At 32.2% G+C, this 25,203-nt stretch overlaps 2 protein-coding genes across 2 annotated transcripts; both read right to left on the reverse strand.

Annotated features, from left to right (window-relative positions):
• Positions 1–1,329: 1,329 nt before the first annotated feature.
• LOC139490556 (polycomb protein EED-like) lies at positions 1,330–24,803 on the reverse strand. The gene is made up of 12 exons (XM_071277391.1): positions 24,663–24,803; positions 21,405–21,536; positions 20,781–20,873; positions 20,343–20,408; positions 19,537–19,659; positions 19,088–19,169; positions 17,418–17,509; positions 16,567–16,700; positions 16,035–16,140; positions 15,358–15,516; positions 2,699–2,772; positions 1,330–1,755 (listed from the first exon to the last, which is right to left on the reverse strand). The coding sequence occupies exons 1-12, from the start codon at positions 24,759–24,761 to the stop codon at positions 1,629–1,631; spliced, it is 1,287 nt and encodes a 428-aa protein (XP_071133492.1). The 5' UTR covers positions 24,762–24,803; the 3' UTR covers positions 1,330–1,628.
• On the reverse strand, positions 5,921–8,946 carry LOC139490555 (insulin-like growth factor-binding protein complex acid labile subunit). The gene has a single exon (XM_071277390.1). It carries the CDS (start codon positions 8,867–8,869, stop codon positions 6,035–6,037), a length of 2,835 nt encoding a protein of 944 aa, XP_071133491.1. The 5' UTR covers positions 8,870–8,946; the 3' UTR covers positions 5,921–6,034.
• Positions 24,804–25,203: the final 400 nt, after the last annotated feature.

A 25,203-nucleotide genomic window follows, 5' to 3' on the forward strand; every position in this document is an offset into this window, starting at 1 on the left:
AATAGAGATCAAGGCCATATGAAACCGGCAAGTCTGACATGTTCATCTTACAACAATTCCATACATCAAATATAGTTGATCTACTCTTCTAGTATTTGAGAAATGGACCTAATCATGTAACTTTAACCTTGATCAATAATCCATGAAACGAGTTGGAGGTCAAGTGAACCCTGTGTGATTGACATTGACCTTGCAAGGATTCCATAGACCAAAATTAGCCTATTACTTGAACAAAATTTATATACAAGGCATGAAGCATTTGGATCGTCTTTATTCTGATGTACGAGCTGCATCAGATAAAAATCAACCTCATGCAAGTTCCGGTATGTACTTTAAAAATATGACTGATTTATTTTAGAACATTCAAATACATAATAAAAGATGAATGTTGGTCTTTATTGTAGGGTTCTTATATCAAACAGTTGTAGAGTACAACTAATGTACAAATAACAGGTACACAAATAAACTTCTGCTTTATTGGTACAAGTCTTCTGTCACCCTGCTTATACGTTGATCAAGTGGTATTAATATTGATTTTGTTATCAGTAAATTGAAAGAATACTAAATATTATTGTTATATACATTCATGGATCTACCATCTGTTAATACCTGCATTTTGGCATTGCACAAAGTCAGGTTTTTCTCCGACTGTTTATGACGTCTTTACACTAAATCCATTGGATGTTGGATGTGTGCTGATTGATAATTTAGTCTTAGATGCATGATTTATTTTATTAGTTGTTAGTGGCTTTGAACTAGCTGTCAGTAACTGTGAGTACTCTCAGATCAGTACTTAGTATATTTTTGTTGTTGGGATATACAAGTACCCAGCCACGTCCACTCTGTATTTTTGTTAGATGTAGATCTGATGAGTTAGGCCTTTTTCAACTGATGTGTTTAGTTTCGTTCTTATGTTGTACTGTTACACCACTGTTCCTGGTTAGGGGAGGTTTGGAATCCTGCCACATTCTGTATGTATGTGCCTGTCCCAAGTCAGGAGCCTGTAATTCAGTGGTTGTCGGTTGTTGATGTGTTACATATTTGTTTTTCCTTTATTTTTTGTACATACATTAGGTTGTTAGTTTTCTGTTTTGAATTGGTTTACTTTTGTCATTTTTGGGTCTTTTATAGCCTACTATGCGGTTTGGGCTTTGCTCATTGTTGAAGGCTGTACAGCAACCTATAATTGTTAGTTTCTGTGTTATTTGGTTTCTTGTGGAGAGTTGTCTCATTGGCAATCATACCACATCTTCTTTTTTTATTATCTCTGCAAATCAAGAGGAAGTTATAAATGTTGACATGGCCCATATACAAACCCAACTGCTGACATAACATTAAGCAATACTTTTATTAAAAATATTTAATGTCAGATCATTCTTGGTCTTTGTTCACAAAACTACATAAGTCAGATTACATCTCTTCCTTCACAGATCAACATTAACAGATTACATAACACAACTTTTCAACAACGATTTTAAAAACACTTTTGCAATAGAACAACGACTTAAATTTCTACATGAAGGAGAATAATTTCTCTATTTAATTTCATCCATGTTGACCAATCAAATATTCCATTCATTGACTTGCTAATCTTATTTCATTCTGTCCCTACAGTCATTGTCTATAAGCTATTTCACTCTCTCCCATCTCCAGATAGAGGCATCATCTGTCACTGCTAGTAATATAGACCCATCTCGTGTGAACGCTGTTTGTCGTATTGGTGAGTAACATTTCTGGTGTGTAATCACTATGTACCTAGGTAATAAATAATAAATACAATATTTATAGAGCGCATTATATAAAAAATTAAAAAATATATAAAATACAAAAATACATAAAACATAGATTACAAAGCACTAATTTAAAAGAATCGAACAAGCATATAAAAATTTATAAAATACTTAAAAAAGAAAAAAAAATGAAATTGAAAAAAATGCTTGTACCCTAAAATATACAAAACTGTCTAAAACTAATGCAGTCAATTAAAAGTATATAAGATCTACAAGAAATCCTTAAAAACAGTCCTCATTGAATTGTTTTACATTTTCTTATCAGGGCCTTTTATAGCTGACTATGCGGTATGGGCTTTGCTCATTGTTGAAGGCCGTACAGTGACCTATAGTTGTTAATGTCTGTGTCATTTTGGTCTTTTGTGGATAGTTGTCTCATTGGCAATAATACCACATCTTCTTTTTTATACTAATTAATGAGTCTTGAGTTAAAAGAACCTTAGTGAGCACTGCACTCACATACCCCACGTCCCCACATTGTCATTGGAGAAAGAAAATAAGTGTAAGAAAAAAAAATTGAATCATAATTTGCTATCAATTTGCACATCTACATAGTATGTCCTTACTATCTACAAAGTTTCATGAAATTCTGTTGTGTGGTTTCAGAGGAGTTGGGATGACAAACTGTTGCAAAAGTACATTGAAGCAAATAAATTCAAAGGGGCGTAACATAAGAAAGAAAATGAATCATAATTTCCTGTCGATATGCACATCTACATAGTATGTCCTTATTATCTACAAAGTTTCATGAAATTCTGTTGTGTGGTTTCAGAGGAGTTGCGATGACAAACTGTTGAAGTAGTACATTAAAGCAAATAAGTTCAAATGGGTGTAACTCTTTTGCTCCTCTTTTTTACCCTTAGTGTAACTTGTCATTTCTAAATATATCTCTATCAACATGATTTTACCTTGCTTCTCTAGGATCATCCACATCTATATCCCACACATAAATCTTTCCTACTTGATTTCCAAGTGCCATCAACTGTAAAATATTTACTATGCAGAAAATCAAATGTAAAAAAAAATGCTATAATACTGTTTGTTTCAATAAGAACCAGTATTAGCAAAATGAGCTCATAAGATGAAAATTATCATATTCCTGTAAAAAAAAATGTTTAAATGTGGAATGGTCCATGGGATAAAGATGAGCTTACATACTAGTATCATAAAAAGTTATAAAGGGACATAACTGAAAAATGGTAAAAGTGACATTACCAAAATTTGTACTTGTTCTGAGTTTTGAGATGATAAGTCTTCAACTCACTGTAGAAATTTCATAAAATTTGGTTGAGGCAAACTCAAGTTAGAGAACAAAACCGAAAAATTCATCAGTTTTTCCATTTGTAAAGGGCATAATTCTAACCTTTTTGGCATTATATTATCATCCTTCTTAAGAGATTTAACATCTAATGCATCACTGCTGCTATTTTAATTCACATTATTACTAGTACATCAAGTTTCAAAAAAGTATTTTCAAACTGTTGGACTGCAGTATTTATATATTTTGATTCATAATGTCCAGAAATACAACAATCCTTCTAAATTCATATTGACATAAAAAGACAAAGAACAAGATTGTGTCCATAGTACAGGGATGCCCCATCCGCATTATCATTTTCTGTGTTCAATGGACCATGAAATTGGGAAAAATCTCTAATTTGGCATTAAAATTAGAAAGATCATACCATAGGGTGCATTTGAACTAAGTTTCAAGTTGATTGGACTTCAACTTCATCAAAAACTACCTCGACTAAAAACTTTAACCTAAAGCAGGACAGACAGACGAATGGATGGACAAACGAATGAATGGAAGAATGAACGGTGGGTCGAAAGGACTCACTATAGTTGTTGATGTCTTTGTCATTTTGGTCTTTTGTGGATAGTTGTCTCATTGGCAATCATACCACATCTTCTTTTTTATATTCACAGACCAGAAAACATAATGCCCATAAATGGGGCATAAAAATATGACTTCAGAATAATTCAGATACCATGGTGCATGATTTTTTATAATTCTTAAAAATGGACATAATCAAAGAATTACTGGCTGACAATCAGTGGGCTATGGTAACTACTAATAGTAATACACCAGCTCTTATAAATTCTTCTAATAATTCATGTCAAATGATGGAAAAGTATATTGTTACTTTGACCTCTGCACTATCAAACTTTCTAGTTGGTATTCTCAAACAAGAGAACCAAACCCAATTCCAGTCTATTGATTGCTGCTGACATAGACCTTTGACCTATCAGAGGTCTTTATCTTCCAACAAAGCATCATCATTTGAATTTTGGAAAAGTAGGACAAATTATTAAAGAAATAAAATCATGAAATCAAAATTTGCCAAAATTTCAGTCTTTAATTAATAGCTGCTAAGACTTGATCTTTGACCATATGAACACAGATTTATAATAGAGCATTTTCACACCCCTGGGGTATTATCAAACTTAGTTCGATATAGATTCTGTCAACTGTTCAAAAGATTTTGTCCAAAAAACATTTATTTGTTGATGTCAAACATTCTTAAATCTGGAGGGCATTCACCATTCATCATATCATATAAGCTGAGGTCTACTGTGGCACATCTATAGGCCATTAAAATATTTTTGCAGGATACATTCAAGTATAATGCCTGAACATATAGTTACTGTTCAAATGGTTATACATGTATATGCAATTATCCTTGAAAAAACAAAATGAAGCAGAAGATTCCATAGAGACCTTCAAAACTCACAAGTCCAAAAAAGATAAACATTATGGCAAAACCAAAAAAGAAGAAAATATGCACAAGATGCACAAGTCTGCATAGAAGACAAAGAAACACCAACAACACGAAAAACAAGAGTTAAGAGTGAACTTAGGTGCTTCAGAAAAGTAATCACTACCTGATGTGACATCCAAAAGCTATAGTCAACAAAATGCAGTATTAGCTCCAGAGCTGGTATTTCTTTTCCCCAGTTTATTGCATATGAGATTTAACAGTTTGACATTCTGAAAGTAATGCCTTTTTTCTGCAAATGGTTTCGATACTCAAGTTTTGTTGGCACACTGTTAGAGAGTTATCTTATGTTTTGAACTGTGTTGATGCTTTTGCTGTTTACCATACTTTTTCATTGTAAATCTTTTTGTTTTATGCTCTGTATGTAAATAGCCTAAATTATATTCAAATGATATTGATGTGGGTAAATGTTCAAAGCATTACAAATTTTCTAAAGGAATGAATACAGACTTTGCCAAAACCACAAAATTAAATATCCTCAAATATGCAAGTTTTCCTCGAACCACGAAAATTGGTATCCACGAAAATAAAGGAATCAACAGCCTAATTAATGATTATAAAATTTTATTGCCTCCTTATAGTTACAATGATATAATGATGCCGCAAAAAATGACTGCATAAAAATATGATCAACTGGACACCAAATTGTTTGGATGTTTATGGAATGATAATATTTATTCTGGAATAAGTGGTTTATTTATTTGATGCAATTGGCTTTGAACTATCAGTAACTGCTTGTATCCTTTGATGGGTACTTTGTGTTGTTTTTTTCTGTTAGGTTTTTTTATGTATGCTTTGTGACAATGTGATGAGTTGAGTCCTTTCTAATTGATTTTTTGCAATGTTTTCTTATGTTGTAATGTTACAGACCACTGTGCGAGGATAACGGAGAGTTTAGCACTCATACACATGTTTAACCCAGCCAATATCATCATGTGGTGGTCCAAAGTCAGGAGCCTGTAATTCAGAGGTTGTGATTGGCTGCTGTCTGCCATATGGTTTTTAAGCCTCCCAACTGTTTTAATTTGAGTGCTACTAATAAGTCATATGTAGAGGGAAAATAGTCTAGATCTTGTGTACCAAATAAACACCTGGTAACTTTAATAATTTTTTTTATCATAAATCAGTTTTATGGAAAATTGTTTCCCATTTTGCTCTATTTGGAACTTTTAGCTTACTGTTTGCAATATACAAGTACTATATTTGTGAACATACTCAACCATTGGTCTCCAGTGCATGGATAATTGTCTCATTAGAAATTAAACCACATCTCCTTATTTTTAAATACATAATTCAACTTATTAAATGATTAAAGTGTCTTCACCTTTGTTCAATAAGCAAATCTTTAAACACAATTAAAATCATTTATATAGCTACATCTATGTCTATTATACTACCACACATTTCCATATACAACCAAAACATTGGACATTTGATTCAAATAATATCATTTATCAATTAAAGTCAGATATATTGAGCATGAGATCGATGAGATGGAACACCACTTATTGTATTGTAGCCTGACATTTTATGTTTATTATCAACATATTCCATCTGATGTACATCTGCTGTGGTATAGTTTTTGTTTTGTCTGCTACGAGAGCCATGCCATGTGGCCATTTCAGGATAATGTTCATTAAGTCTATAATCCACTGTGTGTGATTTTGGCAGAGTGTTTGTTCCATTATATTTAAAGTCAGGAGAACTACTACTACCATGCACTGGCCGTATGATATCCACGTTTCTAAATGATTCTCTGTTGTATCTCTTATTTATCATGTTTTTCATCTGCTTTTTGTGTTGTTGTAGAAGAAACTGTTGAACGTAAGGGTTCATCTCAAGATCAGAATATGTTTTACGTCTAGGTTTAGGAATCACAAGTTCATTCTCGTGTCTGAACAAGTAAGGTGGGTCTGAGTTATAGCGTTTCTTTTTGGTTGTCTTCTTTGAATGTCCTTTAGAGGCAGCTTTATTGTTAGTTTTCCCATTTTTAATGCCATTAGGAATTTTTCCATTCATTAATTTCACATTTCCATTCATTATATACATTTCAGTATTATGCTGATTTTTCTTCTTCTTCTTGGTCTTACTGACCTTTGCAGATTCCTGTTTTTGTGTTTTCCTGTTTGTCTTCTGTCTGGTATTTTGTTTTCTTAGTAATGTTCCATCTGGGATAAAAGGGACATGCTCCATCCTTTCAAAGTCAATAGACGCAGTGTTCTCAGTATTCGACTGTTCTCTCCTCCATTTAAGATGATAGTGACATACAAATGACGTGATAATGACAACCACCACAAAGATTCCTCCAACACAAGAATAAACAACAATGTACAAAAACATAAAATCACATTCAAAATCATCGATTTCAAACTTAAATACATCTATTCCTTTTTGTTCGGGAGGCCCTTTGCATGTATAATTATTACTACCTTTTTGCATAATCATTACACCAGAATCTTGCAGCCAATTTCTAAAGTTAATCAGATCACAGTTACATACAAAATAATTGGTGGAAAAATCTACATTTTGTAATTGTGTAAGACCTTTAAATCCAGCAGTGACAACGTTATGAATGAGATTATGATCTGCTTTTAATTGTTGTAATGATTTACTCATTGAGAGGATACTCGAATCAAACCTTGTTAAATTGTTGTAACTAAAGTCGATGTATCTAAGACTAATTAAGGCTCGGAACAATGATTTCCAATTTGAGATTCCAAGCAGCTGATTGTGTTCCAGATGTAAAGTTGTCAAGTTTGTAAGATACAAAAACAGATTATCATCAATATAAAGCAAGGCATTCTCCGCCAAATCAAGAAATGATAATTGAAATAAAGCATAAAATGATTCTCCATGCAGGTTTTCTAAATTGTTTCCTCGTAAATTGATAGATTTGACATTAGTCCATCCTGGAAATTTAAGTTTCTTGAGTTGGTTAAAAGACAGATCAACGAATCTTGGTGAATGAGGTTCAAAAGTCCCTTCATCTATCTTTTCAATTTTATTCCCACTAAAATCAGCTATTTTGATAATCGGTGAATCAACAAACAAGAATTTCTTAAGCTCTGTTAGTTTGTTTTGTTGAAAATAAAAGTTTTCCAAGTTAATTAAACCATCCAGTGATTCTAATGTACTTATTCCATTCTCAGCTAAGTTCACGGTTTGTAATTTAATCAGAGTTTGTGGAATAATAAATGATGTCAACTGGTTAAAACTAAGATCCAAAGTTTCAAGCTCAACAAAGTTTTGTAATGTTAATTTTCCAGCAGAAATTTTGTTGTGTGCTAAATTCAAATATTTAAGTTTTATCAGATTTTCATTAAAATTGGAATCCACTTCTGAAATGAGATTTTCTGATAAATCTAAATACTGCAGATCTCGAAGTTCTGACACAGCACCAGATATGGAAGTCAGTTTATTACCTCTCATATCAAACTTTAGTAACGTTCCTGCCAGATTCTCAGAGAGATCAGTGGACAGCAAGGTTATCTCATTGTGTGATAATGTTAATTCTTTTATGTTGCGACTTCGAAGAGAAATAAAAAGTTCTGATACATCCGTTAAACCAGTTTTAGTCAAGTCAAGATACTTGATCTTTGGTGAATCACTTGAGTTGAATAGGGCAGTCAGGTTTTCATATGAAATGCCCTTATTTCCTTTAAGTATCAAAGTTTCCATCCCTTTAGGATATCTGAAAGCTCCTGATTGTATATTTTCTATTCCACAATGTGAGAGGTTCATCACTTTGGGTATATGATCACGCCAATTTGCAGTCATTTCAAATGAATCGTTTGAAATTGTTTGGAATTTATTTCCTGATAAGTCTATGGACTGCATACTTTCCATCACTTGAAACCTTAATCCAAATTTGAGATTTGTCAGATTGTTAAAACTAACATTGAGGAAGCGTAAACTTATCAAAGAATGAAAAGGACCATCTGGTAGAACTCCAAATCTGTTATGACTCAGGTCTAACTCCTTTAAAGCTGTTAAATGATCGAAAACCTCAAATTTTAATATTCTTAGAAAATTATTTTTCAAAACAAGTCTACGTAAGTTTCTAAGATATTTAAACACATGAACAGTCAAAGAATGTATTCTACTATGTGATAGGTCAATCTCTTCCACCTCCATTATATAGGATGAGAATGAAGCATTTAATGTTGGTCCTAGGAAACTATTTTCCACAGTCAGTGAGACAACACTAGGTTTTATCCTGGATAAAATACTCAAGCCTATAATATTTTCACATTTTATAAGTGCTTCATTTTCATCACATTCACAGCTTGGTAGATTCATGCAAGGTTTGCATGTCACTGATAAAATCCAACAATTCAATGTAAAAATTAAAGAAATAAATCTTATGGTAAATTTTAGATCCATTTGGTGTCAGTTGTGAGTGTAAATCGTTTTAGAAACAACTTTGTACATATAATGAAGATGTTAACACTGTAAAAATTTTGTCTATAATTATATATTTATCTATGATCCAAAAGGGTATAAGATGTAGTCTGGCTGACTAATGAACTTCCCTTATATAGAAATTTATCTTTTCTTAATTTAAAGCCAGACTGGTCATTAAATTAAAAAAAAAAAAAATCTGTAACATTTCCGCAATTTATCAAAAAAATATTTTCCTCAATAAAATCTATCATATTTTTAGGTTTAAATCCTATTTTGTAATATAATTTACAGTCAATGCTTAACAAAATTTAATCTCAAGAAATAATTCTCCTTTACTGAGCCTCACTATTAACATATATGATGATATGAAGTGAGATGACCAAACCTTCAATTAATTATACCTCACAGATAAATATAATTAGTGTAAGATAAAACAAACTTTAGACCATGTTATCACAGGTTGTGACATGGAATTAATATCTACAGATATTGGTTAATTATTTACAAGTGCAAATTTAATGGAATTATTTTCTAGTTTACAAATGTTTATCAAACTAAAATGAATGAAATCAGTACATTTTTTATCCGTATATTACTTCCAAAGGCAAAATTATATTTTTATCATGAAATCAGGCTTTTATTTAACATTTTTTTTATCATGAACTCATGCTTTTATTCAACATAATTTTAATCTTACTACAAAAAATTATAATTATAATCATTACAAATTTATTTAGGGCTATTCCAGAAAAAAATGTATGGGGGGGTTGGAAGGCACATTGTATTAATAATACATGGGTGATGGGTATCAGAGCAACTTTTCACACAATAATGCACTATAATTCTCAATTACAATTGTATGGGTGGCTGGTGCTGACAAAAACTGCCTTCCAACCCCCCCATACATATTTTTCTGGAATAGCCCTTACCTGAAAAACTGAGACTGCTAAAGGGTACTGACTAAATTTTTATAATGTTATAAACAAAAACAGTAAGCAAAACTTGTTATATCTGCCACTGGATATAAAGAACAAACAACTACACATGGGTATAAGGCCAAATGAAATAAGATGTGTGTCTCCTATTACCATACCCTCTCTTTTTTAAGCTAAAAAATAGCTTTTCCTAAAGTGTATTTTTTTTTTTATTTTTCAATTTAAGCACTGTCAAAGTCAGAATGTTCCTCAATTTAAAAAAAATGGTAAAATAAAAAAATATCCCTACCTACCTACCCTATTTTTTTCATAGATGTAATACACCCCCCCCCCCCCTTTTTTTTTGTTGGCCTAACTATTATATATATAAAAAAACAAGGAAATTCAACATTACTCCCCCCTTTCGGTTTTTTTTTTCGGCCTAACTATTATACATAATAAAACAAGGAAGTTCAACATTTTAACCCAACATTGCAAGCTTAAGGTAAATAAATTAACAGCTATGTCTACTCTCCTATAAACATACAGTGCCCTATGGTTGTTTACATTCTCGTCCTTTTGTCTCGTGTGCATATGTATCATTGACAATCATACATGTATCATATCTCCTTACTTTTATATCTATAATCTATTTTGGACTATTTTTCAAACGTTTGATTTCAGAAACATTATCCATTATAACTGTTTTGTAGCTTTATATGTATAACGCCTTTACACATCTAAGACAAATAAGTTTTAATCAGAAAGTGAATCAACATTTCCTAAATGAATATATAGTTTATATAATTGTACCCAACACAATCATTGTATCTATTCTGTTTTGGATTTATTAATTAGTAAACTGCTGGTCTTTTTCCTCTCCCTAAGACAATTTTACACTTGACAAAAGCAAGCTTGATAATGTTTCCTCACACATTTTGCTGATAATTTCTCCTCAGACATTGTGAAGTCGCTGAAAATGCCTATTCTCTTCTGAAAGCTGTGATACGAGAATTACAGAGCAACTCAGCAGGTTGATACAGGCGTAGGGAGGGACAATAAAGTCACAATATAGGAGAGAGATTCTATAAAGTTTTTATTATGAGATGAATACAGATGCATGGGTACAGACAAAGGGAACTGCAAATAGACTATTTTCTTTTACCAACTTTTGACTCCTGGGTATAAAATTTTTGGACAGGTTACCTACTCTGTGGTAGGATTTTTAGGATATTCTGGTAAGTAAGATCACGCTTACAATCTGTAAATTTATGAGATGTATTTACCATGTCCAAAATCATTGGAAAACTGTTAGCTTTTACTTCTTTTTGTATGAGAGAATAAATAAAAAATATATTTTGAAGTGATTGCCCCTTAACATAATGTATCAAAAAACAATACATTGTTCAGCTATGATTATAAGTTGTTTAGATCTGGCCTTCCTTTTCAGAAATTTTTATGACTAAAATTCATCATAAGTATCCTGAACTGTTAAAGTTTAGTTGCAATGTTTCTGTACCATAGGGCTGGACCTTAAAGGGGCACTAGCTGTCAAATTCATGTTCACTGATTTAACTCAAATTCCCTATTTGATTTATAACATATTAAAACATGTATAGGGGTGGATCCAGTCATTTAAAAAAAGGGGGGGCATCCCAACCCAGGCCAAAGGGTTCCAACTATATGTCCCATTCAAATGCATTGATCGGCCAAAAAAAAGGGGACCCTGAACCCCCCCTCCTGGATACGCCAATGATGTATTAAATTACAGTAAGTCGGAAATAAACAGTTAAAAAAGCATGTACTCGAGAATATGTATCATAACTTCATGTATATTTGGGTCTACACACCATCTAATCAACTATCTAGATGACCTCCAAATACTGCCTATGGTCACATAACTTGATATAAACATTAACATCAATATAAATAGATTCAACCTTATGCAATTGGATTTGTATAGGTCTGTTTGATTTCATGTTAATTTTAAAAAAATAAGTTAATCAACTGTATAAGAATTATTTTTTTGAGGATAGAATCAGTCAACGAAATGGTTGACCTTTGTTTCACTTTCAAAGTTGACATTCTTTTCCTTTTAATGGCTGAACACAACTTATGCATTGTAACCAATCTCTGGCTAATGGGTTAAATTGAAGGTCACATGAATACAGATTTAATGAGGTTGAATAATTCACTTGCAAGTGAATAATTCGTCAGCATTATTTCTATGCTTATTTTGACAAAATTGAACAAAATTGCCTTCTATAAACAAATTATTATTTCATTATTTCACTTTATCAATTATTTAACCAAACAAAACCATGTTCTATATTCTAAATATTTTCATATCTTATAGCTAGAGCCCCATTAACAAAAATCTTCTCCCAAAGCCTTCCATGTGTAATATTAAGGTCAATATTGCATAACTAAAGCGTGGGCCTTTCTCATTAAAAGTTTTGCATGATCTAACAAAAGATGGTTGTACTATGGGTGCAATCAACAGTTTTTTCTATGACGTCATATTTTGAGGGACCATGTATAAGTGACCCTTAGTGGTGGATTGATTAATAAAGTTACTTGTATAAAACTAGATATCACTGGAATCAGAATATTCTCTAGTTTATAATGATATAAAAAAAAGTGTACTTTTAATAGTTTAAAAAAGTTTTATCCAGAGAAACTGGGAAAAACATTGCCTAATTTAAGCTTAAAAAACCTGAAATTAGGTCATGTGCACACTCCTGAGACATGATACCTGCACATTTTTCATAATCAAAATTATATGAATTTCATAGATTTTTACCTGGTCTTTCAATAAATTCATACTTCAGGGTACGTTCACCTGCTCCAAAAAGAGCTACAGTGGCTGCAAATAAGTTTTCAATTTTCACTGCCAAAAAACAGACTGTTTACAGTGTTGTCTCCCCTCAAAACATATATATTTAATCTAATTTTTATGCCCCACCTACGATTGTAGAGGGGCATTATGTTTTCTGGTCTGTGCCTCCGTTCCTCTGTCCGTCTGTCCGTCCGTCCGTCCATCCGTCCGTCTGTGCCTCCATTCGTCCGTCCGCTTCAGGTTAAAGTTTTTGGTCAAGGTAGTTTTTGAAGAAGTTGAAGTCCAATCAACTTGAAACTTAGTACACTTGTTCCCCATGATATGATCTTTCTAATTTTAATGCAAAATTATAGTTTTGACCCCAATTTCATGGTCAACTGAACATAGAAAATGATAGTGCGAAGTTCAGGTTAAAGTTTTTGGTCAAGGTAGTTTTTGATGAAGTTAAAGTTACATCAACTTGAAACTTAGTACACATGTTCCCTATGATATGATCTTTCTAATTTTAATTCCAAATTAAAGTAATTTCCCCCAATTTCACGGTCCACTGAACATAGAAAATGATAGTGCCAGTGGGGCATTCGTGTACTATGGACACATTTTTGTTTAAATTATCTTAATCATTCAACCTGCTTTAATTGAAGTTAATTAACATATTTTTACAACCAAATACAAAAAACATGATACTTTTTCAGCAATTATGTTGATAAAAAGGGACTTCCTACTTTTCTACATTGGCTAGAGGTATAGGGTTGAGATCTCACAAACATGTTTAACCCCACCGCATTTTTGCGCCTGTCCCAAGTCAGGAGCCTCTGGCCTTTGTTAGTCTTGTATTATTTTAATTTTAGTTTCTTGTGTACAATTTGGAAATTAGTATGGCGTTCGTTATCACTGCACTAGTATATATTTGTTTCGGGGCTAGCTGAAGGACACCTCCACGTGCGGGAATTTCTCGCTACATTGAAGTCCTGTTGGTGACCTTCTGCTGTTGTTTTTTTTTTTTTTTTTTTTTTTTCTATGGTTGGGTTGTTGTCTCTTTGGCACATTCCCCATTTCCATTCTCAATTTTATCTATCTTAAGTCTGGGAATAACCCCTAGTTTTTTATACAAAACTGTTTATAGCACCCTATGACTTACAGTTTCTTTGATCCTAAATCTAACTCACAGCTTAAGCAGGACAGGTTAAGATGATGTATCCTCAACCCAACTTTTTTTTTAAGCTTAATGGTTTTATATATAGTAAATTAAATGTACATTGTCTAATAATTAATAGACAGGCAACAGACACGAAGCAAAGTCAATAGCCTATCTTACCTTTATTAAAAAAACTTCAAAATTGGTAAACAATAATTTTTCGGGTATATTTGGTGAAAATCGAAATTTTGACTAGTTTCTCAATCCGGATATCAGGATTCGGGTTGAGGGATAAAAATCGGGATGATAGCGCGAAAATTGGGATAGTTGGCAGGTCTGCTTTAATGTTATCTATATATGTAAGCTAAAAACACCCTCTCTTCCCTCCTACCAACCCCACACACTCATTTGTATTCATAGTTTAAGTAATTGAATCCACATGTATTTTAAATGACTATATGTTTAGAGTGTCTTACATTTGATGGTGAACAAAAGCCAAGTCATGGTAAATGCTCAAATGACCTGAGGTTCCAGGCTGGCAAAAATTTACAGACAACAAATGGCTTCTTATTGCAAAGTTCTTTTCAAACTTGTGAGCTTATAATATAACAGACACAATTACATTCTTGATTCATTTATGAGAATTTCTTACTTTGAACTAAGTTCAGGTATATATTAGGTGAAGGGTCGTGTTGATTTTAGGATCTATCAAAAAGGTCAATAAATAAAGGCAACATAATTAGTATACCACAGTTCTATAGTCACAAATCAATTTTAAGGGAAAAGAAATCCTGTTCACAAACCAAACCAAAGGAAACACATCAATAATAAGAAGAAAACAATTGAACAACAGAAACACTGAACTGCTACAAAAAGAGACACCAACATACATAGAAATGGATTATTTGATAACAACTGCAATATTCCTGACTTAACACAGGATTTCTACAGAAAATGTTGGTTTTAACAGTTCAACTTGAACTTGGTTTTATTTCAGCTGCTTCAGCCTAACCAAAAATTAAGGTAATTTTAAAAATATTGATAAAATGACAACAGTATGTGACAAGGAATATAGTACAAACAAACGAAAGAACACTTTAGCATTTTTTAAGAATTTGTGACATTTGATCCAGGATTCTGCAACACTTGAGCTATTGGTTCATTCAACAATCACTATTCCTTTGTGGCTTCAGACATCTCCTATTGTTACATCAAAATTTTACGGGAACAAATGTGATGTCCAATAGTGTCAAACAAATACATGTAGCGATAAATGTAAACACATGTATTAAAGTTATTGTAAGCAAACATGTACAAGGTAGAAGTAAATGTACAAGCCTAATGAATTTCATTCCGTGTGGCAGAATTTTAATGAATTATTCACTTCATTTTAATTCTGATGGATAGTTGACTCTGCAATCCTACTACATCTCCTTAATTTTATATAGAAATATATATATATATACACATGTAAAAAAGATGTTGAACTCACCTTCTGCCAGAAGTCAAGACAGAATCTCATGTACCAGATATCACATTCTTTGTAATCAAATCGATGTAAGATGGTCACTTTATTGTCATGTGGTTTCATGTCAGCCAATGAATCATGTAAACCTCCTGGTTTCCAACAATTTATACTATTTTCACAGGACTGAAAAAGAAAAATCATTCTCATTAACTGGTAAATGAAAATAGATGTATGTAGAAGAAACAGAATTTCAAACAAAGCTGTTTACTAATTATTAAAGGAGTAGGTTCAGTAAGACCCGTTTTGGCCCAAAATATAGCAGTTTTAAAAAATGGTGAAAATGTAATCTTTTAGCTATTTACTGGAAAGTAGATTGCTTCTGCTACATAAACATGGGTTGTTTTTGGCAATACAGTGCACATATATCGGGTACTAGCATCATTAAATCATGCTAAATTACTGAAATCTTCACAATTTTAGCATTTTGAGGCCAAAATCGGCCCTTACCGGACCTACTCCTTTCTAAGTGTTTTACCTACTTCTTTGCAGGACAAAACAAGTTTTATCCTTTGTTTGAAAAAGAAGACCTTTACTTCAATGTTAAACTTTTATAAAATGTCTGCACTTTAAAAACTTTCTAAATAAACTGAAATTTTATTTTTTATAAACCAAAATATTATCTACATAGAAATATTGAATACCTTTGACAAAACAAAATTGCCTAGCCATCGAACACAGTCTACATAATTTCTATGAACATCTCTGGTACTGAAGTCAGGAAAATTCTGGAACACTGTTGGGAATGGTCTAAAAAAAAAAACTTAATTTAAGTTATGTACTAGTATTCTTTATCTGTAACATGAATAATTCTGCAAGTCATAGTAACATGTACTGCAATTATGAATTTACTCCAAAAAAATGTCCACCCTTACCTATATCATATATAAAATTTCTGAAATACATGTCTCATAAAAAAATGTATAAACATAATGAATGAAGCATGAATTGAGGCTGGCGTTATATGATATGTCAATCTGACATGTACTTGTTGTAAACAATCAACAAAGCTACATTTATAATATCATTCTCTATGAAAATGAGGCTGAGGCTGTATGACATGTCAGTCTAACATGCACTTGTTAAAACAATTCCACAAAAGCAAGCAAATACTAATCACCTTATAAGGCTTATAAAATGCAAATAAATAACAATTGAATTCTAATTAAATCATACTTGTTTGTTTTTGCAGAATTATATGTGTATGATGACTCTATAGCTGCCTGTAACTCCTCTTTATCCATTTTCCACATCTTTAATGAATGATCCATACCACATGATACAATTATTGATCCTTTAATACTAAAATCCTAAACAGAAATGAAAAAAGTAAATAGTTATCTCATTTGTCTGCAAAATCAATAATAATCTAATTTTCCATCAACAAATGAAATTGTTACTGTTTTAAATATTTGCTTAAAATATAAGAAGTCTCAGCATTAGTGAAATCAAGATTAGGTTGAAGTGCCTTGTATTCAAATTTTTGCTGTTTAGCAAATAAATGGGGAATGTGTCCATGGGACACAGATGATGCTCACACTTGCATATCAGATAAAGTTATAAAGGAACATACGGTAACTGAAGAACGGTTAAAGTGACGCTAAAATATTTGCACTTGATCTGAGTTTTGTGGTTATAAGCATTTTGTATAAGTTTTATAACATTTGGTTAAAGCCAACTTAAATTAAAGAATGGAAATGAAAAATTCAGCATTTTTTCCATTTGCAAAAGGCATATCTCTAGAATAGTAAAAGTGAAACAAACAAAATTCAAACTTGATCTGTATTTTGTGGTAATAAGCATTACGTATAAGTTTCATAACATTTGGTTGAGGCTAACTTAAATAAGAGAATGGAAACGAAAAATTCAGCAATTTTCCATTTGCAAAAGGGCAAAATGATAGAACAGTAGAGGTGACACCACCAGAATTCAAACTTGATGCAAGTTGGACAAATTACATGTGTACTGTGTACATTGTATATATATATCCGCTCTGCTATGTAAAAGGGACATAAGATTAAACTCACTGCACTAAGAACTTCATCTCTATGTCCATCTACACCACCAAATATAATTACACATACATCTGTCTTTATATTCCACATCCTTAGTGTATGATCTGAAATACAATACATATAAACTTGAATTTGCTGTTTAAATTCTCTATCCTATGTATCGTTTTTAAATAAAAGAGAATTTTTTTTCGGCTTTTTATAAAACTAAAGTATAAAAAGAATGTGTAATACGAGACAGATACCCCTGCTTGTAAACAAAAATAAAATTCAGCAAATTTTCGATTCATAAAGGGCAAATACTCCAGAACGATGCATGTAACACAAACTAAATTCCAACTTGATCTGTGTTAGGTGGTAATAAGCATTTCATAAAAATTTCAAATCATTTAGTTTAGGAAAAGCAAAGTAAAGAGAGTAAAACAGCAAATTCAGCAATGTTTTGATTATAAAGCGATATAACTTAAGAAGGTTGCAAGTGCCAGCACCCAAATTCATACTGGATCTGTGTATGGTGGAGAAAAAAACATTGTGTATAAGTTTCATAATATTTGGTTGAGGAAAAGTAAAGTAAGAGTGCAGAAACAGCAAATTCAGCATTTTTTCCATTTATAAAGGGACATAACTCAAGACATGTGACAGGGACCTCATCCAAATTTGAACTTGATCTGTGTATAGTGGTAATAAGCATTGTTACGGGAAGCATTGTTAACGGGAAGGATTGTGCCTGATGTTCATATGATGAAATCATAATCTTTCAGTCAGTTTAATTGAAGTCTGGAGCTGGCATGTCAGTTAACTGCTAGTAGTCATTATTGTCATTTTGTTTATTTTCTTTGGTTACATCTTCTGACATCAGACTCTGATTTCTCTTGAACTGAATTTTAATGTGCGTATTGTTATGCGTTTACTTTACTACATTGGTTAGAGGTATAGGGGGAGAGTTGAGATCTCACAAACATGTTTAACCCCGCCGCATTTTTGCGCCTGTCCCAAGTCAGGAGCCTCTGGCCTTTGTTAGTCTTGTATTATTTTAATTTTAGTTTCTTGTGTACAATTTGGAAATTAGTATGGCGTTCATTATCACTGGACTAGTATATATTTGTTTAGGGGCCAGCTGAAGGACGCCTCCGGGTGCGGGAATTTCTCGTTACATTGAAGACCTGTTGGTGACCCTCTGCTGTTGTTGTTTTTTATTTGGTCGGGTTGTTGTCTCTTAGACACATTCCCCATTTCCATTCTCAATTTTATTGTGTATATTAGGTTTCATAAAATTTGGTAGAGGCAAAGTAAATTTAGAGTGTGAAAACAGCAAATTCAGCAATTTTGTTCCATTCATAAAGGGACATAACTGAAGAACCAAGAGAGTGACACCACCAAGTTTTAAATTAATTTCCATTTGTTAGTAATAAGCATTGTGTATAAAATTCATATTTTTTGGTTGAGGAAAAGTTAATTAAGTTAGAGTGCGGAAACGAATTTTTCCATTAATAAAAATACACAAACTTCACTCTTTAATTTACATTATGTGCTTTATTCTCAGAATTGATATTGTTTACCATTCATTGTTTAATGATCATAAGATAACTCCGTGAAAATTAATAAAAACAATGATATCTAATGTATCAAAATATCAATCTTCTATGTAACCTACAAGCCACTAAACATAATTGAACAATATTAACCTTTAGACACAGACAGTAACAAGTTAGGATCCTTTGGATAAAACTTTAACTCATTCACTGCATTACCATGTCCTACAAAATGCTGAAATATAAAACACAAATTATTAATTTTCTCAGTTATGATCAGAAAATTGTAACCCAAGATTTCATTGTCAGTATAGTGAAAATTTAACATGCTTACTAAAAAAATTGGCTTGTGTACATGGAAACATAGTACATGTTTCAGGATTCTGTTTAAAAATATCTACATTATTGCGTGTACATGTATACAGTATATTATCTTCACAATTTTATAATAGAGCTCATAAAATCGCTGTTATAGAACTTTACAGCAAGTGTCTTTTTTTAAACTTTTCAGCAAGAGGTATTCATGGTAACATTAAGCAATTGACTGTCCTTATTTGACACAGGTCCTTTTGGATGAAAGCAGTTGGTTAACCAAATCTTACCTTTATACATTGCATGGTTACAGGACTAATGATACGTATAACACCTCTGAGACCAGCTGCTGCTAGTAACGGTAGACCTACTTCATCATACGACCAAGCAACACAGTAAAAATTTTCTTCTGTCTTCATCAAGTTAAGGATATTTCATTCTATCTATTATGTTATCTGTAATCATTTGCTCTTTAACTGGGGTGAATCTATAGTACAGCATTCATGTTAATTTTATGAGCACATTGTCTAATAATTATTTGGTACAAATGTACCTTAAATTAATAATAATGGTTTTATAGTTTTAAAAAAATCATTTTATTTGACACTTTGCAATACCCTATTTTCAATTTTCAAGCTTTAAATCAGACATTCTCCTTTATGTATTTAGGATATGGATATTAGGATGTGTGTATCTAATAGTTGTATGTGACTTAAATTTTTTTTCATTTGATACTCTGTAAAATAATTGTGATGATTAACATCATTTCTTAACAGGTCCACAGACTTTCTATTAGGTAGCTGTCAGTTGCTAAATCTATTTTTATCTTTAAAGCTAATAGATCTTGAATGACTTAAAAACAGTAAGACAAATGGCTATGTGTTTTCATGTTGCCTCCGGAGTGATTTCAATAGATCTTACTTTCACTTTTACGATAGATCAGAAATTCTGATTAAGAGTTGGTCCTCAAGCAAACAATATGATATTTTCAAAAAAAATGCATTTATATACTAAATCAAGACCCTACAAGAAATGATTATGGTAAAATACATAAAATTTCGTAACATTGATATATAATATGGAATGTGAAGGATACTGATGGGTCTATATAGGCCTGTAATAATTTGATCTTCCCACTGTCTTGTAATTCATACAAAGTAACCTACAAATACAGACAAATGTATTTTAAAAGTTCATATATTGTGATGCTACAATTTAGTACAACAGCCAAAAAAATGACTAAATTCATATAACTGTATTTTATAAATAAATTATCAAAAGTTAATAACTATTACAATGAAAATATTGAAATTTTCTGACACGCAAAAATATGATTAAATAATCATTCTGAAGAAATTTTTTACATGAAAACCTTTATTATATTAAGAGAGAATATGATCATGATCATTTTATATTTTCCTTTATATTAATGTGTAGTCCTTTTATGTGATTTGAGTGGAACTTACATTACTGATGAAATGCTTGAAACATTTTTTTGTAAACATTAAATTAGTGTGAAAGCTATGTACTTTACCCTGTTTGTTCCTACTGTAGCAAACACTATTGGGTCTCCTTCTCTGGTCAGCTGGTTAATTGATAAACCAAACAATGGCAGTCCATGATCTTCCTGAAAAGATTCAAATCAAGATATATGTTCAGAAGTTGTCGTTTGTTGATGTGGTTCATAAAGTGTTTCTCGTTTCTTGTTTTTTATATAGATTAGACCGTTGGTTTTCCCGTTTAAATGGTTTTACACTAGTCATTTTATGGGCCCTTAATAGCTTATTGTTTGGTGTGAGCCAAGGCTTTATGTTGAAGACCGTATTTTGACCTATAATGGTATACTTTTATAAATCGTGACTTGGCTGGAGAGTTGTCTCATTGGCACTCATCTTCTTATTTCTAATTATTTCACATTTGCATTGCTTTTAAGTTTTTAAGTGTATAACAAACAATACAGTAGTTGTAGTCTTATTGCCTGTTATATAAGTAGGATTACCATACACATGTTAGTTGTTCCTTTTCTGAAACATGTATTTAAAGGACACTTTTAAGAAATCATATCATCCTGCTCATGGGTACACAAAATAGTGTGAATTTAACATTTGTGACAATAATATTTGTGAATGTCAGTTCAGAATCTCAATAAAAAAATGACCTTGACATGATTTATATATCTGAACTGTAGTTTTGGTCTTTTTATTCTGGGCTTTCCTTTTCCTCTGCGTGGGACATTGCTGCTCTCTGATATGTCATCCAGGATAGTACTGGCTGTACTGGAAATATCATCCTAAAAAATTATCAAATGGTTAGAAATCAAAGAATAGGTGCCATACCCTGTCATGCATGTTAACAAGACTTGGTTCTGTCTTACAATCAGAAAAGTTCCATGGTAAGAAGTTTAATCAAAGAGCAGATTGCTCTGAGGGATACGATTGCCATTGTTTTCATTGACAGTTTCAAATTAATCAATGGAGTGGAGAATCCAGAGCAACCATTCAATCTGATACCCCTTAAAGGCAAGAAAACTATACGCATGCGCATAATTACCTAAACAAACCCTGGAGCAAGAACGTATATTAAATGTTAATAAAACGACCTAGATGGTTCTCTATTTCTTTATGGAAGTACAATATCAAATATCAGTTTCATAGCGGTGACATGTAAGAAAAACTCCACTTCAGTTCTTATATGACAGAAATAGATTTATCGGAATTCAGAGAACTCTCGCAATTTATCAAAACTCAGGAATTCCCTCTGACGTGTTTCTAAATTTATAAAAACACTAAATATAAATACTGCTTAATTCTGATTTTCTGTGTTGTTAAAAACACGCATATAAATCAAGGGAAATATCAAACATGAAGATTATGAGAAGAACATTATAGGAAAGTTTGTTTAAGTTCAATCCTTTTGTTTGTTTTTACCTTTTAAAGCAAGACAATCATAAGAATCTGAGATGTTCCTTAATGTTTAGAATAAAACGGTTGAAGTGAGGGCATGGCCCTGAGTCAATGGTATAAGTCTACAGATTGCTTGAAAGCAATTGTATCCCAAAAACCTGACAATTTCATCTTGATTTATACTCGTATTGTTTTCTACAGCTTTTGGTCTTTGGCACTCCCAATGAAAGATATACCTACACACCTATAGTGTGCACTGTAATAGACCACTTTCGAGTTCATCCGTCACCGGAAAAAACTCGTCAATTATACGCGCCTTTATGACGTCATTTACCAGATAGAGGGGGTCGCCTGTATCCCTGCACTATTTACGTTCATCACGCGTCTTAGTGATAGTCATTGTGCAGGATAAACAAGAAATAATGGTTGTTCTGTAGGTACTTAATGGCAATTCCCTAATGACAGCAATGCTGATTGTCAATTTTGAGAATTCAATTTGCCGAATAATTCGTACAATATAGAATTATAGTTTTCCAACCACTCGCTCAACGTTGGAACGGAAGTGACGACGCCCCTAAACGCACAAATGACGTTCACTAAAACCAGAGTTTTTGACGGAAATGCATCGAACTCGAAAGTTGTCTATTGGTACAATTTTTATGTGATACAATACATGTGTCCAGTTTTTCATGTAAAATTATGTAAGCATGGTAAAGGTTCATCTGGTGGAAAAAATAGGGTTGGAAGGTCAAAAACACACCTTTAAATGTGATACACAAATTCTGTATTCTATTGATCTACTTTTCTGCAAAACTTAAATTTGTAATTATTGTCAGACAGACATGCTTACTCAGTTTAATACTTATTGAGAATTTTTCAGCATAAAGCTATAGCTAGTGGTTGAAAAAATGACTAATACTAGTGACAGTATAATTTTCCAAATTTTCAGTGAAAAAAGTCAGGGTCCATCAAGCCTGCAAAGTAAACACAATTTTTTGGAGACCTGATAATGATGATCATAATGAATGGTTTGCAATTTTCTTAATTTACATTTTGTACATGTTAAATAAACATGTTTGGTTTATTTTGCCAACATCAAATATTTGCATTTAATATTGTTGAAGATGAGATTCCTTCCAGTCCTTACATGTACTAACTAATATGAAATTTTGGCATGCTTGGAGACTTGGTAATTGCTTAATTTTAAAATATTAATTTTAATGAAACATACATGTACAGGAATGTACAAGTTTTTCCAGCTTTAAAAGTGGAGCACTTTCTTGTGAAATTTGGTGACATGTGCATGACATCTTATACATGTATATTTGTCAGTATAGAAAAATAGTGTTAGCTTCAAAAAATTCAGACCAGCTAAATGAACATGGAATTGTTTTACACGTAGCTGACTATGCAGTATGGTTGATTGATTGATTGTTGGTTGATTAACGTCCAGTGGCAAATATTTCATGTATGTTCAGGACGATTATGTGGTATGGCTTTGCTCATTGTTGAAGGCTGTATGGTGACCTATAGTTGTTAATTTCTGTGTAATTTGGTCTCTTGTGGATAAATGTCTCATTGGCAATCATCCCACATCTTTTCTTTTATATTCAAAGGGATCAGTGGATTTTCCTTCTACTTCTACTATTTTCTTCTTTGTAGTCACCACCTTCAACATATTAAAGTTTATGTCTGACACTTGTACTGCGCATACTGCTTTGTGTAGAAGTATGTACAGTGAAAATTTAACAATTTTATAATTAATAACAAAATTGATAAGGGCTATTCCAGAAAAAAATTTATGGGGGGTTGGAAGGCACTTTATATTAATAATACAATGGTGATTGGTATCAGAGCAACTTTTCACACTATAATGCACTATAATTCTCAATTACAATTGTCTGGGTGATGGGTGCTGACAAAAACTGCCTTCCAACCCTCCATACATTTTTTTCTGGAATAGCCCTAATATTTTTAGTCACTCATTACAATATTCAGAGTAAGGTTATTCCTGTTTTTAATTGATCCTGGAAAAAATGATTGTTGGCGTATTTGTGCAGGATGGATTTATGTACTAGCTATAGCCTGTATACATGTTCTGGGTCTATCTGAGCGTTTTTATTAGTCTACCTGGGTTTTTTTTGTTGCTCGGAGATGAGATGTGATTTTATAAAACATGACAAGGCATGCATCTGTTTTTCTGTGTGCGAGGTCTCTCCATTTTAAATGATTTATATCATGTCACAAACATGTACACTTTCTATGTTGGTTTGTGAAAAACCTAGCAGCCCTTCTTTGCACCTTTTTAAGTTTGTTTATATCCTCGGTAAAGTAAGGGTTACAGACTTAACAGGCGTATTCTAGTGACATAGTCAATAAGAAACATCAACATGAACAATGATGAAGATTTAGAATTTAGCTACATTTTGTTCTTTTACTGTTTTAGGGATCCAAAGCTGTTTATTTGATTGAATTAATCGTAAGACCGATGTTATTAAAAGCATATAATTAACCTGATCATCCCCTGAACCGTCTGTGTTTGCTGGGAGTGATATTTTGGGTCTTTTTTGTAACACTGGCATTGTTGACATGCTTTCTTCGCTGTCCGACATTTTTAAATTTTTCTTTGTCAAGTCACATGACTATCACTTGACCCAACAGCAATCGAGCGGGAAATTTTTTTATTTTTAAAAATATATATATATAATATATAAATATATACATTTTAGTTGATATCATGGTCCGTATATTAAACACTTAAAAATTCAAAAGTTTTCCGATTGAAGTTTCTTGGGTTTTTTATCAAAATTTTTGAACTTTATCAAAATTCTTGCGGTTTTTTTTTATTTCTGAAAAATTAATAAAAATTTCACCAAATAAGGATAATAAGAGGAGTCTGATGGGTGTCTCATCACGATTCGCGAGCTGATTTCTTTGTCAATCACGATTCACAGAAAATAAATTTCCATGATCACGGATCACGAAAATATATAAAAAAAAATTGTAGAAAAACGGCGAATCACGTTAGCCGCCGGAAAATGGGCCGATCACGAA

Source organism: Mytilus edulis, chromosome 10, assembly GCF_963676685.1.
Source record: "Mytilus edulis chromosome 10, xbMytEdul2.2, whole genome shotgun sequence".
Classification (NCBI taxonomy): domain Eukaryota; kingdom Metazoa; phylum Mollusca; class Bivalvia; order Mytilida; family Mytilidae; genus Mytilus; species Mytilus edulis.